The sequence below is a fragment of the Cryptomeria japonica genome, chromosome 2 (genome assembly GCF_030272615.1).
Source record: "Cryptomeria japonica chromosome 2, Sugi_1.0, whole genome shotgun sequence".
In the NCBI taxonomy this organism is placed as follows: Eukaryota; Viridiplantae; Streptophyta; class Pinopsida; order Cupressales; family Cupressaceae; genus Cryptomeria; species Cryptomeria japonica.
In genome coordinates, this window is record NC_081406.1 from 639,109,486 (window position 1) to 639,136,624 (window position 27,139).

Below are 27,139 nucleotides of genomic sequence, written 5' to 3' on the forward strand. Positions count from 1 at the left end.
TCGATTTTCCCCTGGATGCATTGAATTTTGGCTAAGTGTTGGGATTTTATCCTCACTACCCTCGTTTTTCCACCGGGAGTATGGATGGGATTGCGGATGACGATTGTGATGATTCCACACCTGGGTTGATTTTCCACCAAGACTTTTGTGACAAGAATTTGAGGATTTTTGTGCGGATACTCATTCCTAACTCAAGGCGATTTTCCACTGAGAGATATTTTGATGTTTTTGAGTCCGGATATTCATCCAAACTAGGGTTGATTTTCCCCTATGGGAATATTTTGATGATTTCAAGTGATTTTTGTTAGGATTTTTAATTCATAGATCAATTTTCCCAATTGGCCATTTTGGATTTAAATTGGAATATTTTAATAAATGAGCCTCTTTTTGATTGTTTATTTTATGAAAAGCAACTATTAGTTAAAATAAAAGAAAAACACTTAATGATTTGCAATAAGAATTTAATGTTTTCAACCTTCTAGAAGCAAATCGGTTTTTTGCCAAGCAAGTATAAGAACAAGTTTTTTTTATCCCACATTGCTTGTGTGGTGAAAGTCGATGGTGAAAGCAAGTTCAAAAGGAGATACCCTAGCATTATCTTATTACTAAGTGTATCCATGTAAGGGTGATTTCCTCTCCAGTTGGCGATTTTTGGTAGAATGTCCAAGTGAAGCAATTGATTGAAGACTATCCACATTGCCATTCTTCTCCATTTTTTCCAGCTTAGCGACATGTTTGGTGGCTGCCATTGATACCATAGTGCCACGATTTTGGAGGTAGCGCCATTTTGGGTGAAGTTGGCGATTTTGGTGATTGACGTTTCCACCTCTACCTTCAGCGATTTTTCCTTGATACCGCCATTTTAACTTGCTGTTATCAGATTTGAATTGGCAGATTGAAGTGCATGTTGAAGACATTTTCAGATTTATGTGAGGTGGCGCCATAGTTGGAGAAGTACGACTTTGTTTTGCAAGTGTTTTTGTGCCATTGTTGAGTGGATTCCCTTCATGTTTGGTGGCCGCCATTATCCCTACTTGCTGCGATTACTTCGGATCTGAGTTTTAATGCCATTGTTACAGCTTGTGTGACCTCCATTGTTGGCTGTTCATCCATTTTCAGACTTAGATTTTCATTGCCCAGCCAACCCCAACTTAGGCGATTTGCATTTGGGGGTATTTTGGGATCATTTTCAGTCAATTCTCAGACCATTCAAGCATTGTCACAGGTCTGCAACTTCATTATTGGCTGCTTGTCCTCAGAAAATTAAACTTTTACCAGCCATTCCCGAATTTGATTGCTTTCGTCATCAAGATTGATATCCATCAAAATTGTGCATATTTGGGTGATTGCAACATGTTTTGAGAGATTAAATTGTATATTTGCAGGTTGTCTTCAGATTTGCTGGCAGCCATTGTTGACTTCGAAAGGTGTCCTCAGACTTAGTTTTGTGTGAAACACAACCTTTCACATCTTTTCCTTAGTCATTGTTGATCCGGTATACTCCTTTGCATTCTAATTTGAACAAAATTTCTAAGTATAAGCAGGTGTTGATTTTAATGAATTTCATGAGGGTTTCATACCCTAACTTTGTCACATTTTGTATTTAATTGTCGAAATCCATCAAGAGTGTGGATTATTTTCCTGATTTCCATACCCAAATTAGTCTAAATCATTAAGAAGTCCGGAATTTTGCCAAGAATATTTTCATTTTCCTAAGTTCTAATTTCAAGCTTCGTGTAGGTGTGATGTCGAAGTCCAGACTCAAGGAAAGGAGAGAACAACAAAAGATACTTGAGACTGGATTCTATCATGAATCCAAGATGTCATCCAGATGGAAGGAGATTACGGATACGAACATGCATTTCCTGAACATGAACCAGATGCGACAACGTATGTTCGAAATTGGAAGCCAAATTCCTTCCCCAGCCTATGTGAACATTATGAAGAGTCGCATTTATCAAGCCACTGGATTTCCACAATCCATACAGTGCAGTGAGCTTATCCTAGAGTGTACACGATGTTATGATCCTCGCTTTCGAATGATCAAGACTCCTAAGGGTGTCGTCATTGCCTACCTTGCTGAAGATGCGATTGTTGAAGTGTTTGGAATTCCACATGGAGCAAACATGAAGGATACAACCAAGGATGAATATGAAGACCGATATAAGAAGAAGATGGATGTGTGCAAAACCGTGGTGAATGAGGAGTGGATGATTGAGCCTAGAACTCATCATTCCAAGGCTCCCAAGACACTCATGTGCACCGATTTCAAAGAGAAATATAGTGATTTAGTATTCCTGCTGAACTGAGTGATGGGGATGCCGCAAGGTGCAATATATGATGGATGGATGTTCTATTTCATCCAGGATTGTCTAAAAGGAACATTGATAAATTGGTCTAGAATCATAAGTGACAATCTAGACTTTTAGCTGAGGAATGTGGAGTGGTCCAAGTCATTCACCATGAATTCCTACTTGGTATACCTGCTTGCACGGTTTGTTACATACAAAGGATTAATATGCAAAGGTGAAGTCGGGAATGGGCAAGGACAATTCAGGAGTTATGAGTGTTTTCCACAGCTAAACATGTATAGAATTGAAGATTAGAAGAGAGTGAATGATGTATTCACAATGTACATCACACGGATGCTACAAGGTGGAGTCCACAAGAGGTTGTCCAAAGAGGCAACGGAGCTGATAGAGAAATATGTATCGTGGTACATTCAGTTTCCCACTTTCACATACCTTAGGATTCACGGATCTCAATCTGAACCATACAAGCTTCCTAGGTATCCTTCCGACAGAATGATCTTGTTGGAGGTGGTGAGACAGCTTCTGGAGTTTGATTCTATTCAGAAGAGAAGCATAGGACAAGCATGACATTCCCTATTTCAGTTGGGAAAACATTGGAGGTTTGTCAGTCCGCCTTGGCAACCAGCACAGCAAGTGAGGAGCTTGCACTCTATCGATTTGCAGCATATAAGAAAAGAGAAAGGTTTGATCTAGATAAGAAAGTTGGAAGGATCGAGGGAGAAAAGTTCGTCCACAAGGTAGACATAGAAGATTATTCAGCCAACCTGATGGACAAGCAGGCAGTAAAGAGACGAATGTGGTCCAGGATGTCAGTGGATTTCATGAGGAAATGTGGACTTTTCCTCATTCCTGATCAGGTGTTAGATGAAAAGGATCATACACATCCACAATATGAAAATGAAATGAAGAAGGCAATTCTATTGCCTAATTGGTCAAAGTCAGAAGAAACAGATTTGAATGTATTGATGAGAGAGGTCTTGAGTTTCTCCCGAGCATGGGTGGATATTCAGATGAATTAGTTGATATGGGTGTTTCCTTCACTTATGAAAAGATGAAACCGGATAAATCCGCTTCCGAGGATGATCAGAGGACTATCAGTGATGTCAGGATTCATGCAGATAAGGAGAGTCAAGCTCCCAAGAGAAGGAAGAACACACCGGGAGAAGTCAAGGCTAGAGGGAAGAAGATTGAGGAGGTCAAGAAGAAGAAACAAAAGACTACCATTCCTTCACCACCTCTAAGTGTCTCATCAATCAAGGAAGTTGAAATGCCAGAACAGAACAAGAAATTCGAGCAATGTTCCAACACAGTCATACTACTAGAGAATATTCAGGATTTACATGCCACAGCGACATCTACTCCACCAAATGACGATGATGATCAATCGGGATCCCAAACTGTCCTTTTGGAGGTTAGTTTGGGAAGGAATGTATATGATTTGACCAAGGATAATCCTGATGATGATGATGATGTTATCTCGGCATTGAGAGGGCTTGATCGAGAGATGTGTCTCGATGATGGTATGGAGATTTCCGCTATTCCTAATTGGCCGATAAAGAGTATGGAGAAAAGTAAGAAAATGATAGAGGTACAGCCTATTGAAGACATTGATGACTACTTAGCTAGGAGCAATAAGGAGAAAGAGCCTAAGAGAGCTGAGCTTTTGTCACACATAGCTAGAGATGAGACAGGAATGCGGATTGCGCAGGTGGTTGTTCCTATTGGAGGTGTGACAGCAAACATTGCTACGCCCATGGATTTCCAGATTACTTCAGTTGCTCTTGGTCGTACTACAAGAGAGCAGGAATTTTAGGACGTTGGTGATAACCTTAGGGCAATCAGTGCAAGATTGGATAGAGAGATTGCAGAAAAGGAGAAGTACAGAGAAGTGAATATCAGACTTAGCGAATACATTGCAAGGATAAGGCGTGAGAATCCCACCTTTATTTCCCCTATTGCAATTGATCTTGGACTACATTCACACAATGAGGCAGCAAGAGATACACTCTCGGAGGTGGAGAAATGGATTAAAAGTGCAAGAAAACAGGCGGATGATTTCTTTACTTAGTTTGTCCAGGCATATGACAGAACAACAGGGCTCATGTTTGAAATCCAGTATTTGAAGGGAGTTTGGGAAGAATTCAGACCTATCTAGGAGAAGACTATTCCACGCCTCAGAGCTTTGAAGAAGATTCCCAAGTCCACATTGATCAGACAGAATATTGTGCACAGTGGAGATAGATATGATTTCCATGGCTGGTATTGTTCATTAGCCATGAAGAAATCAACTTATGATAACGCCCAGTTGAGTTGTACAGAGATGGAAGGATCAATTCATGATATTCAGTTGAGGATCCTTGCCTCAATTGAGGAGTTATTGGGTGTTGATGTGAGTGATGCTAGTGGTTTACACTTAGCTGAATTAAGAGACAAGATGAAACTTATGTCTTTTTGTCAGTTGGACTCTTTGAAGAAGAGTCAGACAGATAATTTGGTCTCTTTGTTGATTCATGTTCATAGTTCGCAGAAGCTCATGCCAAATTGGGAGAACACTTTGGATGGTTGCTCGGATGCATTGGACGTGATTGATTTACAGCAAGATACCTTACCCAGCATTTCCATGGAGGAGTTAGATTCTCTATTGGCTAGATTCTAAAACAGTGTGAGACACGCAATGGATTTCAAAGAATCGATGTTGTTCAATTAATCAAGGAGACAAAGCTCCTTTAAATAGAGTTACAAAGACGATGTTTCTAAGAAAAAATCGTTAACTAGAGGCGAAATTAGAAACAACTTAAATGACCATTAATAACACAAAGAGAAAGATATTATTCTAATACCCTCCCTTAATGGTCATCGTTCTAACTACCAAGAGAAATAACAGAGAAGGTTGCCCCCTTCTTCTCAGAACACGCTGCAACAAAAGACAAGAGCTTGCCACTAACTCTGCCACTTGAGATGAGTCTGCCACCAACCCTCCCAGAAACTGCAGAACTTTTGGAGATACCCAAAACAACACCAACCGTCCAACTTGATGTTGGAGAACTGTCCATCCCTGTAACCAGAGACACACCAAGAACAACTGTCACGCTTTTGAGGAAAAAATCGGCAAACCCTCCAAACTATTGCAGATGAGCAAAATGCCCGGAAATAGACTGCAAATAAGAGACTAGTGCAGATGTTCGCACAACAACTCCAGGTGCGACGAAAAACAGACTGCAACAAAGTACAATTTTTGAGGAAAAAATCATAAACCCTCATGATTTTTTTTTCAGGGACAAAAAATATTTAAAAACCCACAGATAATTTTTTAGGACAAAATTATTAAAACCCACAGAATTTTTTTTAGGTAAAAAATATTAAAAACCGAAACAAACATCAATGCCCATAAGCCATCTTCACGCTTTTCGAGGCACGAAAAACAAGGTACTGAGAAGATGGTAAGTGCACAAAACTTGACTGCCTTCCAACATCAAGCTGGTCAATGACACCATCTTGCACGTTTCCCAATGCACGAAAAACGAAAAAAATGAAAAGAGGTGTTGGCATAGAATTCAAAAAAATTGAATCCCAATGCAGGAACAGAGGCAGATGCAAGTACAAACTTCAAAAAATGAAGTACGGCTGGCACGAATTTCAAGAAAAAAATTCGACTAACCCAAAAAAATCCGAAGAGAACCCAGAAATCCTTGCAAAAAACCCAGAAGGAATCTGTTGTCGAAATCTAGATCCGCTGGCTCGAAAATCGAGGCACCCAAAACATTCTGACGACAACCCAGTTGAGATCTCGAAAAACCCACCACGAATCTGTACTCAGAAAAAAATTTCGACTGAATCTGGAGAGTCAAAACCCTAGCCAAAAGTCAAAAAATGCGGGTTTGACCAAGTTGTAGGTTGCAGAAAAAATGGCGGGTCTGTACCGCGCCAAAAAATGCCGAAAACCTTTGCCAGACAAACGCAAACAGGAAGAATCCCGTTACTTGGCATAAGCACAGTCCAAAACGGATTTTTGAACAAAAAATTTTCGAAAATCTGCAGCAAAACTAAGAGGCCCGAAAAATCTCGGAAAAGAATTCACAAATTCTTTATTCAAGCTCTGATACCATAAAACAATGCAGGACACGCAATGGATTTCAAAGAATCGATGTTGTTCAATTAATCAAGGAGACAAAGCTCCTTTAAATAGAGTAACAAAGACAATGTTTCTAAAAGAAACAATCGTTAACTAGAGGCAAAATTAGAAACAACTTAAATGACCATTAATAACACAAAGAGAAAGATATTATTCTAATAGATTCTTGGAGTATGCTAGAAGAGAGAGATGCCGGGAGGAATCTTCTAGAAGATTCCCTATTCGATGACTAGGTATCTTTCTATTGGGCCATATATTGGCACCATTTTTTATGTAAACCCTAATTAGGGCAATTCTAGGGTTTTCTTGGCATGATCTTGGCCCATGATTTAGTTTTAATCTTGGCCATCCATTTTGTATCAGACTCTATATATACCTCATTGTCTCTCATTTGTAAGGGAGAGTTTTTGTAGAATTGTTGGTATATGCTGCAGCTATTTGAATATAAATCATTGTTCGATTTGATGGTGATTTTGTCTTTCAAATGTTGTTTTGCATTCATGGTTCTCAATTCCTCCAAGTTAAATTAGAATTTTAGATTAGAATTTGCTTTTTATGTTTGTTAGATTGAGTGGAAGATTTGTTGAGTATATTTGTGTGAAATCCTTAATCCATACCCCTAGCCTCTTTGTCATTAGTAAGTGTGCCTTGTGTGGTCAACTGGAAATTTATGCAAGCTTAACTTCAATTATTGTGTGTCCCTTGATATGCATCAACTTGGATGGTGTCAATGTTTGATGGCAATAATTTGAAAATCAATAAGTATACCTTAGATGATTGCACTAAGCTCGTGTCAAAACCTGTTTGTGAGACCTTGCCTAGTTTGATTCCACTAAATTTGTTCATCATTTCCTACATTCCTAGGCTTAGAATAGATTTCCTAAACCCTATTCCTTTTGCCCATTTTTTAGTAAATCTTAAGTCGAAAACTACATTGCCATATCCTAAGTTATCAGCACACCCATTCCCTATCCATGATCTATGAAGTTAATTTGAACATTTGTGTAAGTCCCCAAGTGAAAACAGCAATTCACATCGATCATTGAGTTACCCACTCGTCAAGACCTGACATGTATAAACCTTGGAATCATTTTAATTGATCTTACCCTTAGCATCTGAGGTGATTTTGTTCAAGAGAGGGTAAAGTGCTTTGGTATTTTATTCTGAATGTTATGTGCCTAAAACACACATCAACAGGTCGTTGAGCTCGTGGGTTGTAACAAGTGGGGAATGATGAACCCCCCCAAAATGGACAAAATGAAACACTTTTTCAAAGTTGATTCCACATTGAATCTGATTTTGTCTCAGACCAACCCTGTTTCTAAGCAATTCAGTAATTTCACGTGTTTTTCTAGGGTTTTGCAAGTTTTTACAATGATTTTTCACTTTTTTGCCATTTTAGGGGTTTTTAACATGATTTAAATGCAAAAAATCTTTGAAAATTGTGTCAACGCTTGGTCGGCTAGCTCTGGGACTCAGGATTAATAGGGTATAATCGTGATTTTTTGCAGACTATCACTTCATTGGTATAACCATTGCACCTCATTCTACTGCAAGTGCTAGTTTAAAATAAGCGAACATTATGGATGATGGAAAGGAAGGAGGAAAAGTGGCATGAATCAAATTTTTAATGAGTTGCTTAGGGAATGAACCAAAAAAAAAATTGTTGGCTTGTCTCACCAAAGCGAGGAAGGCTCAATAACAGATCATCTTGGAAATAGTAAAATGGGAATTTCTAGCAGTACATCTGTGTGAAACCTGCTTAAATTGTTGGACACAACTTTCAATATGATTCTACTTTAATCATACATGCAGCCAACTAACTAAACTGTTACGCACTGACCTGCATGAAATGCTATGATCAGTAACAGTTGTTGAGTAAATTGGCACCTATACTTGATATGAGTCATCTACCTAGCCATTCTTTTATCCTTCTCATTCTGTAGCAGTCTCCTGATTCCATGGCTGTGTTTGCAATTTGTCAACTTTGTGTCCAAGGTGCTCAACTGCCAATAATGTGCGAATACCTTGGAGGTCGAAGCTGGAATTCTGGTTCTTGTGGAATTATGATATCAACAAACAAATGATAAATTATTAAAATGTAAAACTGACAGTGAAGAACTTATTTGGGTATTCTCTGAATAATTGTTTGTTGTAGCAGCAGCTGGGTTTTAATTCTTCTAGTTTATGTGAGCCCTGTAATTGAAGAAACATTCAGAAAAAGTTTTTACAAATATTTAAGGATGATTGCTGCATCTTTCATTGCAACTGCACCAATAAACAATTGTGCAGAAAGACTGTTCCATCTATCACTGAAATTGCACCAATAAACAATTGTGCATGATATGGAACGTAATGAAAATACAATTACCTTCCTAAGTTGACCTTGAAGACAAACCATTTATTTAATATACCTATGCGATGTGCTTCTGGTTACGAAGCCAAAAATTATAACCTTTTTAACTTTTATTTTATGTCTAGCTCATCATCAAGGATAGAAAGCTCTGCCTGGTACTTTGGTTGTACACCGCTGTGACTGAATCAGGGTGTCCACCAAACCTGCCTTGCAGTCCTTGTTCAAATAATATTAAATACAAATTCACTGGCCTTTCCCTATCTACTTCCTCTCCACCCATTCTGCCTTTTCTCACTTCACACTTCTTGCACTGCCTTCCAACTTCATCTCAAAAATTGCATCATAGAGGAAAATATCGAGTTTTATCACCTCTTTTGGAAATTAGTTCCAGATATTTCTGTTAATTGACAAAATGCATAGGAATTGAAGAGGCTTTGGGCATTGGAGGAATCGTGATGTTCCCCTTCAATTGATAGAGGTCCCAGCATCAAGACACCAGATCATCAGGCTTGATAGGTGAATTTCTCAACAATTGTTTCCGCTAGCATTAGTCCAGGTTTTGAATGCTTGGTGATGTGAATTTCTGTTAGCTTGCATTTTTTCAATATTTTCTATAACCAAATTTGATTTTCTATTTTTGCTTTCTGAAAAAGTATTTAAGTACTTCTGAAAATTTGGGCAGTTTTCCTCTCATGCAATAATAGGTCATCATTTACTGGGAAAATAGAATAACTGCTAAGTTGCCGATTCAGGTACGGGTGTGGGTACAGATATGGCAAGTTTTTTTTTTCTTTGGGTATGGGTGTGGGTACATCCTAACATATATACATATAAAATAAGTAATACATTTAAAATGAGTAATAAATAATATTAATAGACAAAAATAGTAAAATAAATATATAATAATAAATAATAAATGTACTTAATAGTGATAATAATAGTATATATGTTTAAAAATTAATTTAAATTACTATTATTAATATATATTATTATAAATAATCAATTTAAATTTTACATATTTTAAAATATTACATTTTAACATATTGAATATTAAAAAAATTACATATTACATTTTAACATCTTAATCAATATGGTTCGATGGAGAATACATCCACTTCTTTCCTTCCTTTTCGACTTTCTCTTGGCAAGAGGGACTCGCCGTGAACGGCACTTGAAACAGCTGAGCATTGATGCACTCCACAACATTACGGCACATCCCCTAGGTTCACCTTCATTCATTCAGATGCAATTGTTTAGGTCTGAACTTCCGGTTTGCAGGCGGAGGAAGATACAGAGGCAAGACATGATTTTTTAACCTGCTGAATACTACAATCCGAGACCATCTGAGACGCACAGGGAAAAATCATTAAAAAAAAATACCAATTTTATTAGAGCCAGCATGGGCAAACTGGCGGCAAACCCAGGGCCACACCTGGCTCAGACTCAGACCCGGACCTGGACCCGGCTCGAACCAGGACTGTCACCCGGGTTTCCGATGCCATTTCCAGTAACTTAGAGAATAAGCAGTGATTTCAGAAGTGTAGGATACTCTTTTTCACTAAAACATGTGTTAGTTATTTTCTGATAATATTACATTAATACTGCAGAATGATAAGGTATTCTGGTTTAACTTGATAAATGCTAAGCTAAGTGAAAAATCATCGTTGCCAATAAGAGGTGTTTCCTCCACTCATTCTGCCAGGGACTTAATGCATGTTTTAAAAAGTTCAGCTATCACCAAGAAAGAAATTCATTTACATCATACCATAAGAAGAAATGATAACAAATGTGAGATCATCTTCTTTATATAATATATATACACTTTACAAAGGAAAGAGGCTAGCCTTCATTACATAAGATGGCAACCGGACAGCTATGCATACATATTTATATGTCCTACCAACTTCCCTTATCACTTGTGCTTCTCAAACTCTTATGAAATGAGTTCCAAAAGCAAAACATCCTAACAATCTCTCACCCATGCCAAGATTCCTATTATACCCGAATATATATACACACACACTTTACGAAGGAAAGGACTTAGCCTTCATTACAAAATATGACAACTGGACAGCTACACATCCATGTGTGTGTCCTACCAACTTCTCTATCATTTGTGCTTCTTCTCAAACTCTTAGAAAATGAGATCCAAAAGCAAACATCCTAACTATCTCTTGCCCATGGTAAGATCCATTATACCAGAATTTATATTCATTATTACATCATTAATTAAATATCATATTAATTATCCTTTGTGGCCCCCAATGGATATGTTAATGCAAAGTACAAATAATTGTCAACTTCATATGGGTTGCTTCTTGACAAATTTTAAGTGAAGAGATTAATAACATATGCGATTATATATTGAAGACTTGAAACAATCCTCTCAATGGATCACACTTTTAAATTCTACCTTGTAGTCATAGTTTATCTTGACCTTAAATCAAGTTTATGATTTAACTTCTTTAACCTGTGCTTAGTTGATGCTGAAAAGATACTCTTTTTAATTTCAGAGCCAGTCTGTTGAATTGACCATATAATTGTTGGTTTTGTGCATTTTTATTCTACAATCTATTTTGGATTTATTACTCCAGAAAATGAGACAACTCATGTTTCACAAAACAACTAATTTTAAGAAAGCAACAACCTAGAAAGGATAAAAATAATGTTCCAAGACAAACTTGTTAATTTACCCCAAGAGTCGAAAACAATCATCTCGATTGAGATAGTGAGACAAAGAAAACCCAATCCACTAAAAGCTCCGTCTACACTTGCAAAATTTTCTTTCCACCTATACCACAACTTCAAAACAGAAGCAACATTTTCCACGTTTAGTTTAGTTTCCATAAGTAACATAATATCTACTTTCTAAGATTCAATTGACAACTTCTATTAGGGGATTAAAACTCCTAGGATTCCATGAAAAATGGCACGGTTGCAGAAAAGCTCCGTCTACACTTGCAAAATTTTCTTTCCACCTATACCACAACTTCAAAACAGAAGCAACATTTTCCACGTTTAGTTTAGTTTCCATAAGTAACATAATATCTACTTTCTACGATTCAATTGACAACTTCTATTAGGGGATTAAAACTCCTAGGATTCCATGAAAAATGGCACGGTTGCAGAGTAGGGTGTTGCACTCTCCTAGATCTAAGACTCAAAAAAAATACTTATAAATTATCGTCCCTAGATTTCCTACATCACTTCTATTGGTTTCACCAGAATATCTCCACGAAATGTCAGTATCAAATTATTAATGAGCCATGAATGTCAAGATGTCACACTCTCTAATACCATGTTGGAGAAGCCAAGATCTAAAAGCACAAATGAACCTTCCACTAGTTAACAAAATTATGCACAATAGGATATATATCATATAATATGAAATGTTAAAATATACACTAAGAGCCTTGCAAATATAGGCAAGGTAGAGGAGTTAAGAAAGCAGGACTAAATGACTGACTACTCCAAATGTGCAACACATCTAAAACTCAAGTGACAAGTATTTAAACATATGTCGTATACATGAACTAGGTGTCTCAATAGGTAAGTACATGTGTCTCAACCACATGAAATAAGACAAAAAGCTAGGAGTCCCTAAGTGGAGACTTATCTAGTGTGAATAGAACTCTCTATGTAGGCTAAAAGCTAACTAGGTAGATAATGTCACTATTTACACCAACACCCCTCTTAACTGCAACTTAGGGAGTAATATATGCGAAGATGATGATGGGTCCCAACTACTAGGTTATGCTAGGTAACCATGTCAAATTACTCATAAACAAAGTAAAGAAGAAAAACCCCTATCCAAAAGAGAAATGATACAATGAAAATGTAAATATGAAGATAGGAGATAGAATGAGGACTCAGGACAACCACAAGAACTACTTCTAGCACAATGTACAATAAACATTCCAGCCCCATATGAGAGAAACCCTCGCTATGGAAGAAAACAAACTCCACAAGCTACTAAAGAACATAGCTTTTGGGGAAAATATCAAGGAAGAAATGCCAATGAAACCCTGCAAAAATTTGGATTGAAAAATGCCATGACACCCTCAAAAAAGCCAAAATAGGCCAAAATCCTAAAAAAATTGACCAAAAAGGTGATGGGTAGAGGACGATTTTGGCCCTCCACCCAAAAAAAGGTTTTTCTAAAACTTTTCTTTACTGTATGGATTTGTATGGTCCAACAGGGAATAAAAATTGCAAATAATTTGAAATTACTGAATTTCACCAAACAAAAAGTTATTCTTCGTTTCTTGTGCCTTCTAGACAATGACATAGTTTGTTAACTTTGTTTAGCTCCACAATGCTCCAATGATAGGGCTAACTATTGAATTCACCTTAGTGTGGGAAGAGATGTGCATTCATAAACAAAACACTAGTATTCCATAGGCCAAGAAGAACAAGCAATCTCACGCCTCACAAAAATAAAATCAAACCAAAACCTTCAACAAACCTCACTCTAATATACCATGTTGATTTCACCAGAATCTCTCTATGCAATGCCAATATTAGTCAAGCCGTGAATGTCAAGCGATCACACACTCTGATATCATGATACCATGTTGGAGAATCCAAACTCTGAAACCATAAATGAACCTTCCACTACTCAACAGAATTATGCACAATAAAATATCTATCATATAATATGAAGAGTGTGAAAATATCAGAGTTCCCAGACTTGCCGCGAGTTCGCCAAGTTGGCGAGTCGAGCCAAGCTCGGCGAGTTTTGCTGACTCACGGCTCGAACTCGGCGAGTTTTGCCAAAACTCACCGAGTCCGAGCTCCAGGACTCGGCCGCGCGAATGAGCAATTTCGATTTTAAAAAACAAAAAAAATAAAAGCTTTTTCATTTTTTTTTTTAACTTTCTCTTTCATATAACCCTAAAAGGTCTTCTAATTGTTAGTTGTGAGAAGAAGAGAGGAAAAGTGAGAGAGAGGAAGGAAAACAAGAGGCCATAGGTTTGCAACCAGCAAGGAAGAAGAGCATCAAGGAGACCACAAATCACATTGGGGAGGCCATAGGCTTGCATTGAGAGCATCAAGGAGTCCAAAGCAAGACTTCTCAACTCATTTGAAAGAAGTAAGGTAGATTTTGTTGGTTTTTTAAGGTATGTTAATGAATTTTTTTCATTTGTTTGTTAATTTTTTTTTAGTTTAACAGTTAACTTTCCAAATCTTGAATGTTTTTATTTTTTTAGCTTAATTTCAATGAGAGAAGTAGAATAATAGCAAAGTGCAAACCCTACATTTTTTTAGAAAAAAATTGTAAACATGTATTTACAATTTATTTTTTTTAAAAGTAGGGTTTGCTGATTTTTTCTATTAGTTTATAACTTTATTAAATTTTCTTATTGCAGCAGCCTTCACATTTAAAAAACATTCATTTTTCACAATGCCTAAAAAGGATGAGGCTTGGAAATATACTGAAGACTTTATTGACAGACAAAAAAATCAAACAAAATGTTTTTTTTGTAAAGAAATTAATTTTGGTGGCATCAATAGATTTAAATACCATATTGCCGGCATACTTGGCCATGATATTGAGGTATGCAAATTACAAACTCCTAAGGCAAAACATTTCTGTTATGTCCAATTAGAAACACATGAACAAGAAAAGGTAACTAAGAAGAGGCAATTGGAAGAGTTAAGTGCTATTGGCTCCCATGCACCCACATCCGCATCCACATCTGTAGGCTATGTTGGAGAGGGTTCTTCCATGCCTCCCTTTCGCCCTAGTGCTTCTGCTAGTGCTAGTGCTTCTACTTCTACTCCTCCTAGTGGCACTATTACCTTTGGCCCTAGAGTTCGGAAATCCAGGTTGGATAGTTATTTTGTGCCGCGTAGTACTCCTGGGCCACAACCCTCGCTTGAGAGCATGGGTTGGAACAAGGAGGTTCATGATGCTGCAAGAAAACAAATTTGCAAGTTTTGGTACTCTTGCAACATTCCATTTATTGCAGCCAGGTAATTCTTTTTGATTTGATTGCTTTAAGTTTAAAAGTAAATTTATAGTTTGAAGTTGAGCTTGAAGTTGAGCTCTACTTTGTCTAATCATAATCTATTTGTGACAGGTCTCCTTATTGGCAAGGCATGGTAGATTCCATAACCATTTGTGGTGCGGGGTTTAACGCCCCTACCGATGCTGAGTTAAGTGGCCCACTCTTGTTACAAATGGTTGAGGATATGAAAGTTGAGCTAGAGGACCAACGACAGTCTTGGAGCCAAAAGGGTTGCACCATCATGACAGATGGTTGGACGGATAAGAGGAATAGAACACTCCTAAATTTTCTTGTTTCTTGCGGAGGTGATTGATCATGATTCATTCTAATTTATACTTCCCTAAATGCATTGAATAAATTAAATTTTGATTTGTTGAAAGTTTGTAACTCTATTTTCAGGATCCACCATGTTCTTGAAGTCTATCGATGCTTCCTCACATGTGAAAAATGCCACATACTTATTTGAGGCTATTGAGGAAGTCATACAAGAGGTGGGGGAAGAAAATGTGGTGCAGGTGGTGACAGATAATGCAGCAAGTTATGTTGCTGCAGGTAAATTTTGAACTTTTCAAGTCTTGATGGAGAGGCATCTATGATTATTTAAAGTTTTCTTAACACATCAAAATTTCTAATTAACTTAAAATTGCTGCAAGTAAACTTTTGATGGAGAGGCACCCGAAAAAATTTTGGTCTCCTTGTGCGGCCCATTGCCTTGACCTCATGTTGGAGGATATTGGTAAGCTTGAATGGGTGAAATCAATAGTTGAAAGGGCCAAAAATATCAGCAAGTTTATCTACAATCATGCATTGGTCCTTAGCATTATGAGGCAATACACGGGGCAAAAGGAGTTGGCTCGTCCTGGTATCACGAGGTTTGCCTCAAACTTCCTCACATTGAAATCCTTGATAAAATCAAAGGCGGCTTTGAGGCGTATGTTTGTTGGTGAGGAGTGGACTTCCTCATCCTATGCTACGACCACTGCAGGGATAGATGTGGTAAATTGCATTTTTGATGAGCCAGGTTTTTGGACCCCCTGTGGAGAAACCGTGCAGGTAAATTTATTACAATTTAACATTTAGTATCTACTATTTAGTAATTTAATTTTAATTTATTAACAATTTAACTTTGCAAGTTTTCTTTTTTTTTAATTTAATTTGTGACTTAATTGTTTTTGTTTAACATTATGTGTAGGTCACTGAGCCCCTCGTAGTTCTCCTACGAGTTGTTGATGGGGAGAAGCCCTCTATGGGCTATATATATGAGGGTATGGATAGGGCCAAGGAGGCCATTAGGTCCATATATGCAGGAGATGAGGATAAGTATGGCCCCATTTGGGAGATTATTGATAGGAGATGGCATGCAGCAGCCTATTACCTCAATCCGGCATTTCGATTCCGTGATGACTTCAAGGCGAATGAGGAGGTTCTTAGTGGCCTGTATACAGTGGTTCAGAAGTTGTGTACTGATGGCACAGCCTCAAGTACAATGCTCCAGCTGGATAAATATAATAATCGAGAAGGGGCAATCTTCGCAAACAGCATGTGCATAGAGGCTCGAACACAATTGCAGCCAGGTAGAAATATATGTAAACTTAAGATTCTTAAGTTTATGGCTTATGCATTTTAATTTTTGATTTTATAATCTAGCCTTAAAGTTGGAAATGAGTTTGATTTTTTTTTCTTTTTCGTTATTTCAGATAGATGGTGGCAAATGTTTGGGCCCTCAACCCCAAACCTTCAAAAAATTGCCATCCGTATTTTGAGTCAGCCATGCAGCGCTTCTGGATGTGAGCGCAATTGGTCCATGTTCGAGCACATCCACTCGAAGAGGCGTAATAGATTGTCTATGGAGAGGTTGAATGATCTTGTTTTTGTTCATTACAACCTCCGTCTTACGACCAGACAGATTTTGGACACTGACTCCTCTCCGATCACTTTAGCGGAGATCGATCCAGAGTCTGAGTGGATCACTGAGTCTACCGATCCCGTCTTCACTGAGGAGGACCATGAATGGGTTGACCAGGCAAACAGAGAGGCTGAAGTTGTGACTATGGCAGAGGAGGAGGATAGAGCACGATCCGGCACAGGCACCTCACAGGCGGAGACTATGGCTTCTCAATCATCCAGGACCTACCTTAGACGCATTTGTAGGAGGCAGACAAACTACTCTGAGGCTGAGGATGAGCTAGAGCCTGAGCCATAGACTTGTTTTGTTTACAGTTATATATATGCTTGGGAACATTTGATGTCATGGATTTTATATACATTTGACAACATTTATAACTCTATATATCTATGTTTTCTATTTCCTTCAGCTACAATTTACATTTCTACGCATGTGATGGATGTATGTTTATGTATGTGATCAAATTAGCTTCTATTTGATGATGTTATAGTGTCTTTAAGCTTTATTCAATAATGGGTGCATGAAACAAGTTTTAAATCGTTAAAAATCTCTAAATTTCAAGGGTTTTTTATTTTGTCGAGTCATAGCCGAGTCATCGCCGAGTCATCGCCGAGTCACGAGTCGAGTCGGCCTTGCCGAGTCCGAGCCGAGTCCGAGTCTGGGATCTTTGGAAAATATACAATGAGAGTCTTGTCTATATATGAAAGGTAGAGGAGGTAAGAAGGTAAGATTGAACAACTAACTACCTCTCTAAATGTGCAACACATCTAAGCTCAGCAAACAAGTGTTTATGCATGTGTCAAGTGTGCATGAGCTAAGCGTATCAATAGGTGAATAAATGTGTCTCAGCTACATTAAATGACACAAAAAGCTAGAAGTCCCTAAGTGGAGACTTAATTAATGCGAATAAGACTCTCCATGTAGGCTAAAAGCTAACTAGATATATAATGTCACTATTTATACCAACTCACCTTTCAACCCACAATCTAGCTTAATTTTCACTTTCTAATTAAGAGATGGTCAAAATCTTTGAAGGGAGTTCTTGTTCATTGTTTGAACTCATTGACTCCTCTTTGATGCTCTTGACATGGGATCATCTCCTAGAATCTTGCCACTGATATTAACAGGTTCATCTTTAGGCTTAGTCAATAAAATATGTTCTTTCATATAGAAGCATTTTTTTTTAGATTCAACCAAATCAAACTCAACTTCATAATGCTTTGAGCAAGGAGAATTTAAACACCAACTTTTGCAAGAATCAAGTTCTACTAAGTAGTAAAATAAATAAATAAATCCTAGCAATCAAATGATCTTGTATTGGGAGAATGAATGAGGGGAGTCTCTGATATCCCTATCCATGATCGGAAATACCTAAATTAATTCTCCTTTGTAAGGGATCAATTGTTGAACTCTTCTCCATCCATTGTCACTTATTAGATTCCACCAACTAATCTAGACATTTTCTAAATGTCCCAAAATGTGAAACGAGATAAAGTTTAGCATTAGTCCTTCACAATCAATATTTTATCCCCATACACCAAGCTTCAATTACAAATTAATGACATTGGAAGAGACTTTGAAATATACACTTTGACACATATGCAGGCATAGACCTCCAGCCAACCACTTAAAAAATCATCCAAAATCAAAATACTCCTAGGCTATTAGATATTCTTTATGTGGTTTGGCAAGTGTGGTGCAGAAAATGAGCAAATTTATTTAAGTATACATGTGATCAGCCACTAGGGGCACCCCCTAAGCTTCAAGTTCACAACATAGATTGTCACCCATAGAGTATGCTAGTGCAATGGTTGCATCCACCATATTAGTAATCCCTCTGACTTGGGGAATTCTCCGACAGCATAAAAAAAGGGGGCTCCCATACTCAAAACTTCATTTATTACCAAACAAACAGTAAAATCCCAAGTACCCGACAAAAGGGTTTTCACTTTTCCCTACCCAAATGGGGATTAGCTCCTAAATAGTCTTGTAGAACAACTGACGTAAATACTTTCACCCTCAAAACAAAACCAGTTTGTCTAAATATCAAGAAGTGCAATATTGAAAATCAATCTTCGATTTGCATAAGCCATGCTAATGGAGGTTGTGCATCAAAAATCGTCCAAGTAATGTTTTAGCTACTCTTTCTTGGTCTACACTCACTAACTTGCATGAGATTTATGATTCTATCCATTCAGTGAGTATTCGGTGAGCCCCTGAGTACTCGCGAGTTTCTTTTCCAGCCAGAGTTATTGCAAGAAAAGCTTAATGAGTTTGTGTGGTGAGTTTTACTGAATTCTAATAAGTAAATCTGCAAGTCTCAAGTGAGCACTCACTGAGTCCATGCAAAAAACGTGCAGTGCACAGGGATATTGAATGCAAGAAAAACATGGTAGATGCTGAAAGTACACAATTTTCTGGCTCTATAAGCCTTATCTACTCAAGGTAAAAAACACACTAGCATTTCACTGTTAAATAAATTGGAAGGATTTTATAGTGGATTTGAATATTGGTGTGGTCTCGAAAGCCTTCGTTTGCATTTGGTGACCAGTGTTCCGCCTCTCAAGCCTGCCCTATTCTACAATAGTGCTACCAGCACCAAACTTATTTGATACATTTTGAAAATTTATATATTTTTAAGAGACCTGAGTATTTTAAGATGCCAAGATTAACCAATTTTGTAAATTTTTGGTCTGCCAATTCCAAGTTGAGACTGAGTATACAAATTATGGTTTTTTGGTTGCAATACAAAATGTGAGGTCCATTTAATCTTTCACATCTATCGCAACTCCATTGCATGCCTTGACATCAAATTGTAGAGCATTTCAATTGGGCAAAGAGCATTTCAAAAAAAGAAGTAATATTTTGATAAACGTATAAAAAAGTGCCAAAGAATACAATTATTAGATAGCAATGCCATCTCCAAGTATGGTTGATCTGTATCCAGTAACAAAATGCCAGAGAATTCTGGAATTTTTTAAAGGGACCGAGCAAACATACAAGTTTCTGAGGTTGATCCAATGCACATAAGACTCAACTCTTAAGTGGGATAACATTAAATTGCTCATTTAGCAAAACTTTCACCGTAAGTTCATTTCACCAGCTCATGTAGAACAGCCTAGTAAAGAATATTTCTTTCTAGAATTGCAAACAGAACTTGAAGAAGGCCTGTGAGTTTGTCCTCTAAAGAAAAGCATGTCCAAGTTGGGTTACTGATTGGCTGATAGACAAATTTCCTCAACATACATGGTTTGATAGACAAATTTCTCTTAATGACTAGCACAAGTAGAGGATGATCATAAACTTGGGAAACTTAAAGACTGCAAAAAATTGAAGTAGGCATATTTAATGTCAAATTGCATATCATACCCTGCCGGACAAGAAATATATTTTAGATAGGAGTTTACAATGTTCAAACAACAACATTCACAAATTAAAAAAATATGAAGAAAAATCTATGTAGCATGCAGAAGTAGATTTGTACTCACAATAATTAATTGCTATTGTGCGTCCTTCAGCGTCAGGAGTTTGCCTAACATGGTGAAACCACAAGCTTGGCCTGGATTAACAGATGATGGTCCGCTTATGTAAACTACAACTGAAATCTTTATAAATAGTTCTGAAAGATTTGTGTGCTACACTTATTAAATTCTTTAAGAAAAATAAAAAAATCTCTTACCCATCAGTAATGAACCAAAAAAAACTTTTAAAAAATCATACAATGCTAGACCTCAATTCTTTTTATATATATGTTTAGAGTTTAGACTAAAATCATACCCTCAGATTGAATATTCCTTTTGATGGGAAAACAGGTTTATCAAACAATAAAAGAATAAAAATGCTGTCAAGGGAAATTGTAGTCCTTAGAAATGAAAGGTCACTTGTTGCTATATGCTGCAAAAAGCCTACTGGAATGTTGCTTTACAAAATCAAATCTCAACTGAGTGTTTGATTTTCACAAAACAGAATAGTTCATAGATCAAAATCCAAGCAAATGATGATAAGGCTGAGGAGACTTACAGATAAAGAATCTCGCCTGCTTGAACTGTACATTCAAAAGGTTTTGGGCCATTAAAATATCTGGGAAACAAAATTCTGCTTTGTTCAACTTCTGAGGATGGTGGATATGGATCAATGCTAGCCCATGGAACATACTGTGGAGGATTATCTAACTCTATACTAAACTCTCCAGTTGCCTGCAATGCATTTTGAAGTCAACTACAATATAAGTTCCTGCTGGCTGCATGCTTACATAACAAATTAATGCATAATGCATCCCTGAATCAACTATTAAGAGTTAAAATAAATCATCATATCATGTTGTCTAAAGGTAAATGTCAATATCAGTGTATCATAACCAATTGTTGCAAAAATAACATCAACCAAAGCATAAAAGTAAAGATCCCTGTACAAGAATTGAATATCAAGAAGAGGCTAAAGAAAATTTTGCTCCAGATTCATGGTGCAGCATGGATTTTCTTGTGTTCCTGTGCAGCTGTCTGGTGGTCACATGCCTGCCTTGCTTTAGGTACTTGGGGAACAGTGCTGTTGTGTAATGCTTGCAGTCCCTAACCATTTTACTGATCTTTTCTTCTCTGGTTTTGTTTTTTGCAGCAGGGTTTAGTTCTGGGTGAATGGTGGTAGTTGTGGATCCAGGGGAACCCGCCATTTTATCCTATCAAGAACCTGTTAGATTGGAAGAGCCTTCCTCATCTGGGCAGAACATTGCTATTTGTTTTTTGGTGCAAATAACAAGACAAGGAGGATCAGAAATCTGAAAATCATATCAAGTTGAATGCCTGCCTGGAGAAGAGTATTGATAGGCCCGTTTTGGTCATCAACTAGGATCTAATTGTTGATGCTGTCTTGTATCTTTCTGAACATACTCTGATCTGCAAGTTTATGCATATTTGAATTTCCCTACCTTTATTGGAATTTTGGGCTCAGTAAAATACTAAAATTGGCAACCTTAAGAGATATAGAGATTATTATTGCTGTGATTGGGTATTTCTTTGTCGTTTTTTCTAAAATGACTGATCAGAATATAGTTTTTGAGGGTGGTCCATGCTTTCATAATCAAGCTGGTCTATTCACCAAACCCTAACATGTGGGTTTGGATCCGATGGAAGAGCTTTCATCTATGATTCCTATTTAGGTCCACCTATTGCTGCTATCCTTGGATAACCCTCAGGCCTTTTGCATCATATGCTTGAAAGAAAGGTAACTACCTATGCATGTATCTGATTGAAGTTGATTTGAATAACCCATTGCCTAATTCTTTAGAAATTAGATTATCAGTATAAAAACCTTTTACTTTTCAAAAACTTAATGAATCACAATTGCTGTAATGAACCCAATTTGAGAAGGGGCCAGTCGGCCACCCAAGCAGTGTTTACTAACACCCAACCTTTTGTGCTTTTCTTTAAATATCAATAAATTGGAAATTTTAAATAAATGAATTTATTGTATATTTGATATTTCCTAATATCGGACCTGGGGCCGAATTCCTAAACATTGATTTGGTAAGTTTAAATAAATTTATAATGTTTGCTGTTTGAGCCAACTTGAGGTCGGTTAATCCTCCATAGACCGGCACAGGATGCCTATATAAAGGAATTGATCGTGGGGTGAAGATATGATTGAGATTTGGAATTCGCCTTTGTGCCCGATCAGCTGTGGAGATGATCATCTCACAGCCTGGGTCAGGTAGGACGTTCCTCCTACATCTGTCCGCCAGTTCTTGAGCTTGTATGTTACCAGTCCAAAAATCTTATGTTCATTATTCATGCCCGTGTCCGGTTGTGAAGCAGGGAGTGATCGCTGGTCAAAGGATCAAGTTAGCAGTCTGAATAATACAGGAACAAGGAGCATTTGGAAGGCTATACTAACTTGGACAATTTGGGTAAACACCAATAGCCCTTGCCATGTCTTTGACAGGCAAGGCCAAGGTTGGCAATCAGGACAGAGGCATTTCGATTGGGCTACAGGCAGAGTTGCTACAGGAAGTGGCATAGAAGGAGACATAATGTGTGCACAGCAATAGCTGGAATCAACCTATCGAAAGAGATATTGAAGGGAGTCAAGTTACATTGTTTTGGAATACTGAGCGCACCTATCGGATATAGCTTGCGACTGCAAGCGCAAGCATTAGGAGAATATCAATTTCAGAGTGCAGGGAGCTGTCAATCAGCCTGTACATAATATTCATATCTGTCATTATTTGTGAAAAGAATGACTGTCTGAAGTGAAAGATCTTATTTGTTAGTCCTACACCCAATAGATATTTGTACTGGCAATTGGAAGCCAAAGTATCTTTTGAGAAGTGTGGCAATTGTTTATTATGCTCTGAAGTCGTTTGTTTTCTCAATAAAATCACATGCATTTAGTTTTCAACATTAGAAATATTATTCATTGTTTGATCAATTGCACAAGTGAGGATACTTCAGTTGCAATACTTCAAAACGTAATCATCCACGACAGTAACATAAATGCAAGATCAAGCAATTTAGACACAAGAAAAACACACAATTTACATGGAAACCGTTGCGAAAGAAAACCACAGTAAAATATTGCTTTTGTATTAGAAACTCCTTACAATCTTCATACACACCAACCCACAGAAGACCGTAGGCACCAACCCACTAGAGACAACAATCCCCACAACTGAGCACCAACCCAGCAAGAGACACCAATCTCTTTTAATCAAAGGCACCAAACTCTAATAATAAAATTAGGTCTTCTTAAAAATAAAGCTCAATCAAAACCAGAGAAATGAAAATTGCCCAAAATCGCCTGGACTCAACGAGTCCTGAGCCGAGTTAGTCTCGGCGAGTGCAGGGGGCTTGGACTCGGACTCGGTCGAGTCTGGGGTCCAGACTCGCCCAGACTTGGGCAGCAGTAATGACATTTTAAGTTTAAAAAAAAGAATTTACAATATGTTTTCATTTTTATTTTTTGCCGACACAATAACTTTGCCGAGTCCAGCCGAGTCTGAGCCGAGTTTTTTTTGCCGAGTCCGAGTCTCGAGTCGAGTCGGCCTCGCCGAGTCCGAGTCCCATTTCTATGATCAAAACTGCCTTAAATCTGCCTTAAATGGCTGCTCCATATATCTTCAAGATCTGCCTTAACACACTCTCAAAAAAATGCTCAAAATATATAAAAATATATGCAATATTTCTGCTCAAGATCTTGCAATAATTCTCCTTAAGGTCTGCTCACAAATCTGGATTAAATCTTCTCCAAAATCTGCACTTTTCTTCTTTAGATCTGCTCTGTAAATAAGAATGATCTTCAATGAATTGCTTGATAAAATTAACCCCAAATGATCTTTCTTTTATACATGCAAATTGCACCCCTTCACCAATGGTTACCTCTCTTCATGCTGATCAGCCAAGATCAGAATTAAATATTTTATTTATTTTTTATTTGCTTGCCCAAGTGAGCACCCAAACCAAGTGGGGTCAGCCATACGCAAAAAAAAATTATTTAATTTATTTGTAGCCCTCAAGTTAGGGCGCATCTCTTAAGGGGTTTGTCCCTCTTAAAATAATATTTAAATCCATTTTTTACTTCCCCTAATTGGGTCGACTCCAAGAGGGGGGTCGGCCACAACAATAACAAAAACTATTTCGCAATTTTGAATCCATACGCAATTTATCTCCTCCTTGCTCAATGAAATCTCGATCATAGTGCCATAAATTTGGCATAAACTAAATTCCATCAAATACGCCACAAAATGCACTTTGACATCAATGACAATAATCCAACATGTTGTCCAATGGTTCAGGAATATGAGGAGGTTGTAATTCAGGAGCTTGAGAATTCAGCTCAAGAGCTACACCTTTATAAAGGTTCAAGGCAGTTTGATGGAGTTTCTACCTAGCATATGATCTGTTTTCAAAGAAAGCCTTCTAAAGAATGGCAAATTCATGTTTTAGGGTGTTTTTAGTTTTATATGTTTTGTTTTCAGTGAAGTAATCCTTAAAAGGGGTATTAAAATAATATTATAAAATTATTAGAAGATAAGGCTTACAATTGTAATAAAGTAACCTTAGTGGCAAGTTCCTTTTTTTTTTGTTTTTTAGTTCGCTACTATTAGCATTGGGTGAATCATGTCATGTTTATCCTTTTGCATGGTTTGATTCTCCAATCTCTATATAAGGAGATGAAATTCTTTGTAGTCGTATCCTGTTATTTAATAAAATATTATAATATTGTGTCATATTAATTTTTACAATAAGCTCTAGCTTTGGACTCACAATTGCACCTTTAGTTTGTGGATGATACTACATTGATAAAGTTTTATAAAATCTGTGAGGCAATGAATTTCAGAAGTCTTGGACATTTATTTGACTACTTTTGGACAACAAATTAATGAGGCTGAGTCCAACTTTTTTTCTTCAATACTCCAATGCTTATCCAATTAGGAATTGCGCTAACTTTTCACTTTAGGATAATGGTTCTTCCTTCGGATGATTTAAGGATTCCTTTATCTACTAGAAGTCGTAAAAGAGAGCAGTTGAAAAGGATTTTGGATTGATTTCATATGAGTCATTGGGCACTTGGGTGGTCGTCTTTTGTTGGACAACTAATCCTATTAAAATTTGTTTTGTAGGCTCTTCCTATTCATTGATTCTTGGTGCTCTCGACTCCAAAAAACTTTCTCAAGGAATTTGACTCTCTTTCTAGGAAATTCTTTTGAGTAGGGAATTTAAATTCCCGAAGATGGAGTTTGGTTAATTGGGATCAAATCTATAGGCCTAAGCAATTTGGTAGCCTTGGCCTTCAACAGTCTAAGCTCATAGCCAAACCATAGCTGACAAATAGTACTAGAGAAAGTGCAAGATTTCAAATAAACCTTAGGCTAGAATACTTAATTTCAAATAATTGGGAGAGTACCTAAGGAGGATGTTCCTTGAATGGATCTTAGTGAAAAATGTTCATGGTTTGGACTACCATTAAAAAAGGTGTCACATATATCAAGGATGCTCTCTTATGGATCACCAAAAATGGTTGTACAACTTTATTTTGGGATGATTCTTCAAACCTCCATCCACCAATTCTCTCCTCATTCCCCTTCTTTAGTCCTTGGGTGAACTTTTTCAAGCAATAGGGTGGTCAAAAGTTGTTGATTTTAACAGTTTCATTTGTTTGGTGAATTCTTAGATATATCATTGGAAGGATTCTAGTAGCTAGCTTGGGAGGGATGCACCTGAAGCCAGGGCTACTCACTCTTCCATTCAAGATGATGAACCTTATTGTTCTCTAGAGGAAGCCGGTTTTCTTACTTGAGGTTATAATTCTAAAGGTGCTAAGAGATTTCCCTTGGTGGAAAAAAATTTGGAATAAGTTATATTGGCCTAGGTGCAATTCCTTTATCTAGTTATCGTGTCACAACAAAAGTATTACCTAGGATCATATAAAACGGAATTGATTCTATTAGGAATATTGCATCATAGGATGCATAAAATAAATATAGTATTGTGTTATGTTGAAACAAAAGTGAGTTACAGTAACAACTCACGTAGCTATTCTAGGTGTCATAGTAATTGGATGTTATTATATAGCGAGTTGTTAAAACAACTCATTATATTTAGATTAATCATTTAGGGAGTTTCATATAATGTAGGATCTAAAAAATCCTATAAATATGTATTGAATGGTGCGTGGAAAATAAGAACCTTGTATTATTTTGTGTTGAATTATTTGCAGCTTCATTGATCGGATTTTCTCTCATGGTATCAGAGCAGAAACGTTTATATGCCTATTATTTAGTAATGTGGAGCCTGAAATTTAGAAACTATTGATCTATGTTAGGAAAGTGAAGATTCTTGATAAGCATATCACTAAGGCTATAACTAAGCCAAATCCTAAGCCTGCTGCAAAGGCGATTTGATAGAATAGCGCAGCATTATGGGTGACATGGAAATACAAATATTTTGAAATTAAAGATTTCAATATTTGTTTAAATTTTTGTAGCAAGGCAAATTGTAAAAGGGGAGTGACTACTCTCTAGTCATTCCTCTTTCTATTACGCCAAATTCAAGATTGGAGGTTACCATTTTCTCACTGATGAACAATGTTAGTGTGCAAGATTAAGATCAAGAGCACAAAAGAAGTGTGCATGAAGAATTCTATCATTCTTTGCTATTTTGTTTGAAGACAAAGTCGGCAGCTACGTTTGTTGCAAGATTGGATTTCATTGCAAAAGCTTTCCGACAAGATCTCTCTAGAGAGATAGGTGGTAGTTTCTTATTTCAGAATTTGTGAGGCACTATGATCGGGCAAACTTTCAATGCGTCTTCCAAGCCTAATGGCAACACCAATGAATGTGGTGTGAACTGTTCTATCCATACTATGCACAATTCAGGGTATTAAGGTTTGCAATATTTAGAGCTACCCTGGGAATGAAAATCCCCTGTC

General features: G+C 37.2%; 2 protein-coding genes across 10 annotated transcripts in view; one reads left to right on the plus strand and one right to left on the minus strand.

Moving 5' to 3' along the window:
* LOC131055291 (lysine-specific demethylase JMJ32) overlaps window positions 1-27,139 on the minus strand; it is a 65,727-nt gene that overhangs the window by 33,078 nt on the left and 5,510 nt on the right. For 3 of the 9 annotated variants that reach the window (XM_057989814.2, XM_057989817.2, XM_057989816.2), the window contains exons 2-3: window positions 20,738-20,913; window positions 20,206-20,276 (exon numbers count right to left, since the gene is read on the minus strand). In XM_057989814.2, the coding sequence (XP_057845797.1) occupies window positions 20,206-20,276; window positions 20,738-20,913 (247 nt within the window). Of the gene's footprint in view, window positions 1-11,379; window positions 11,603-11,636; window positions 11,790-19,560; window positions 20,088-20,202; window positions 20,277-20,737; window positions 20,914-27,139 lie in introns of those variants that run through there. The other 6 variants (XM_057989820.2, XM_057989818.2, XM_057989815.2 and 3 more) reach the window with 6 other exon arrangements.
* LOC131055377 (uncharacterized) lies at window positions 15,502-16,785 on the plus strand. Its single transcript, XM_057989837.2, has 2 exons — window positions 15,502-15,864; window positions 16,004-16,785. The coding sequence occupies exons 1-2, from the start codon at window positions 15,532-15,534 to the stop codon at window positions 16,436-16,438; spliced, it is 768 nt and encodes a 255-aa protein (XP_057845820.1). The 5' UTR covers window positions 15,502-15,531; the 3' UTR covers window positions 16,439-16,785.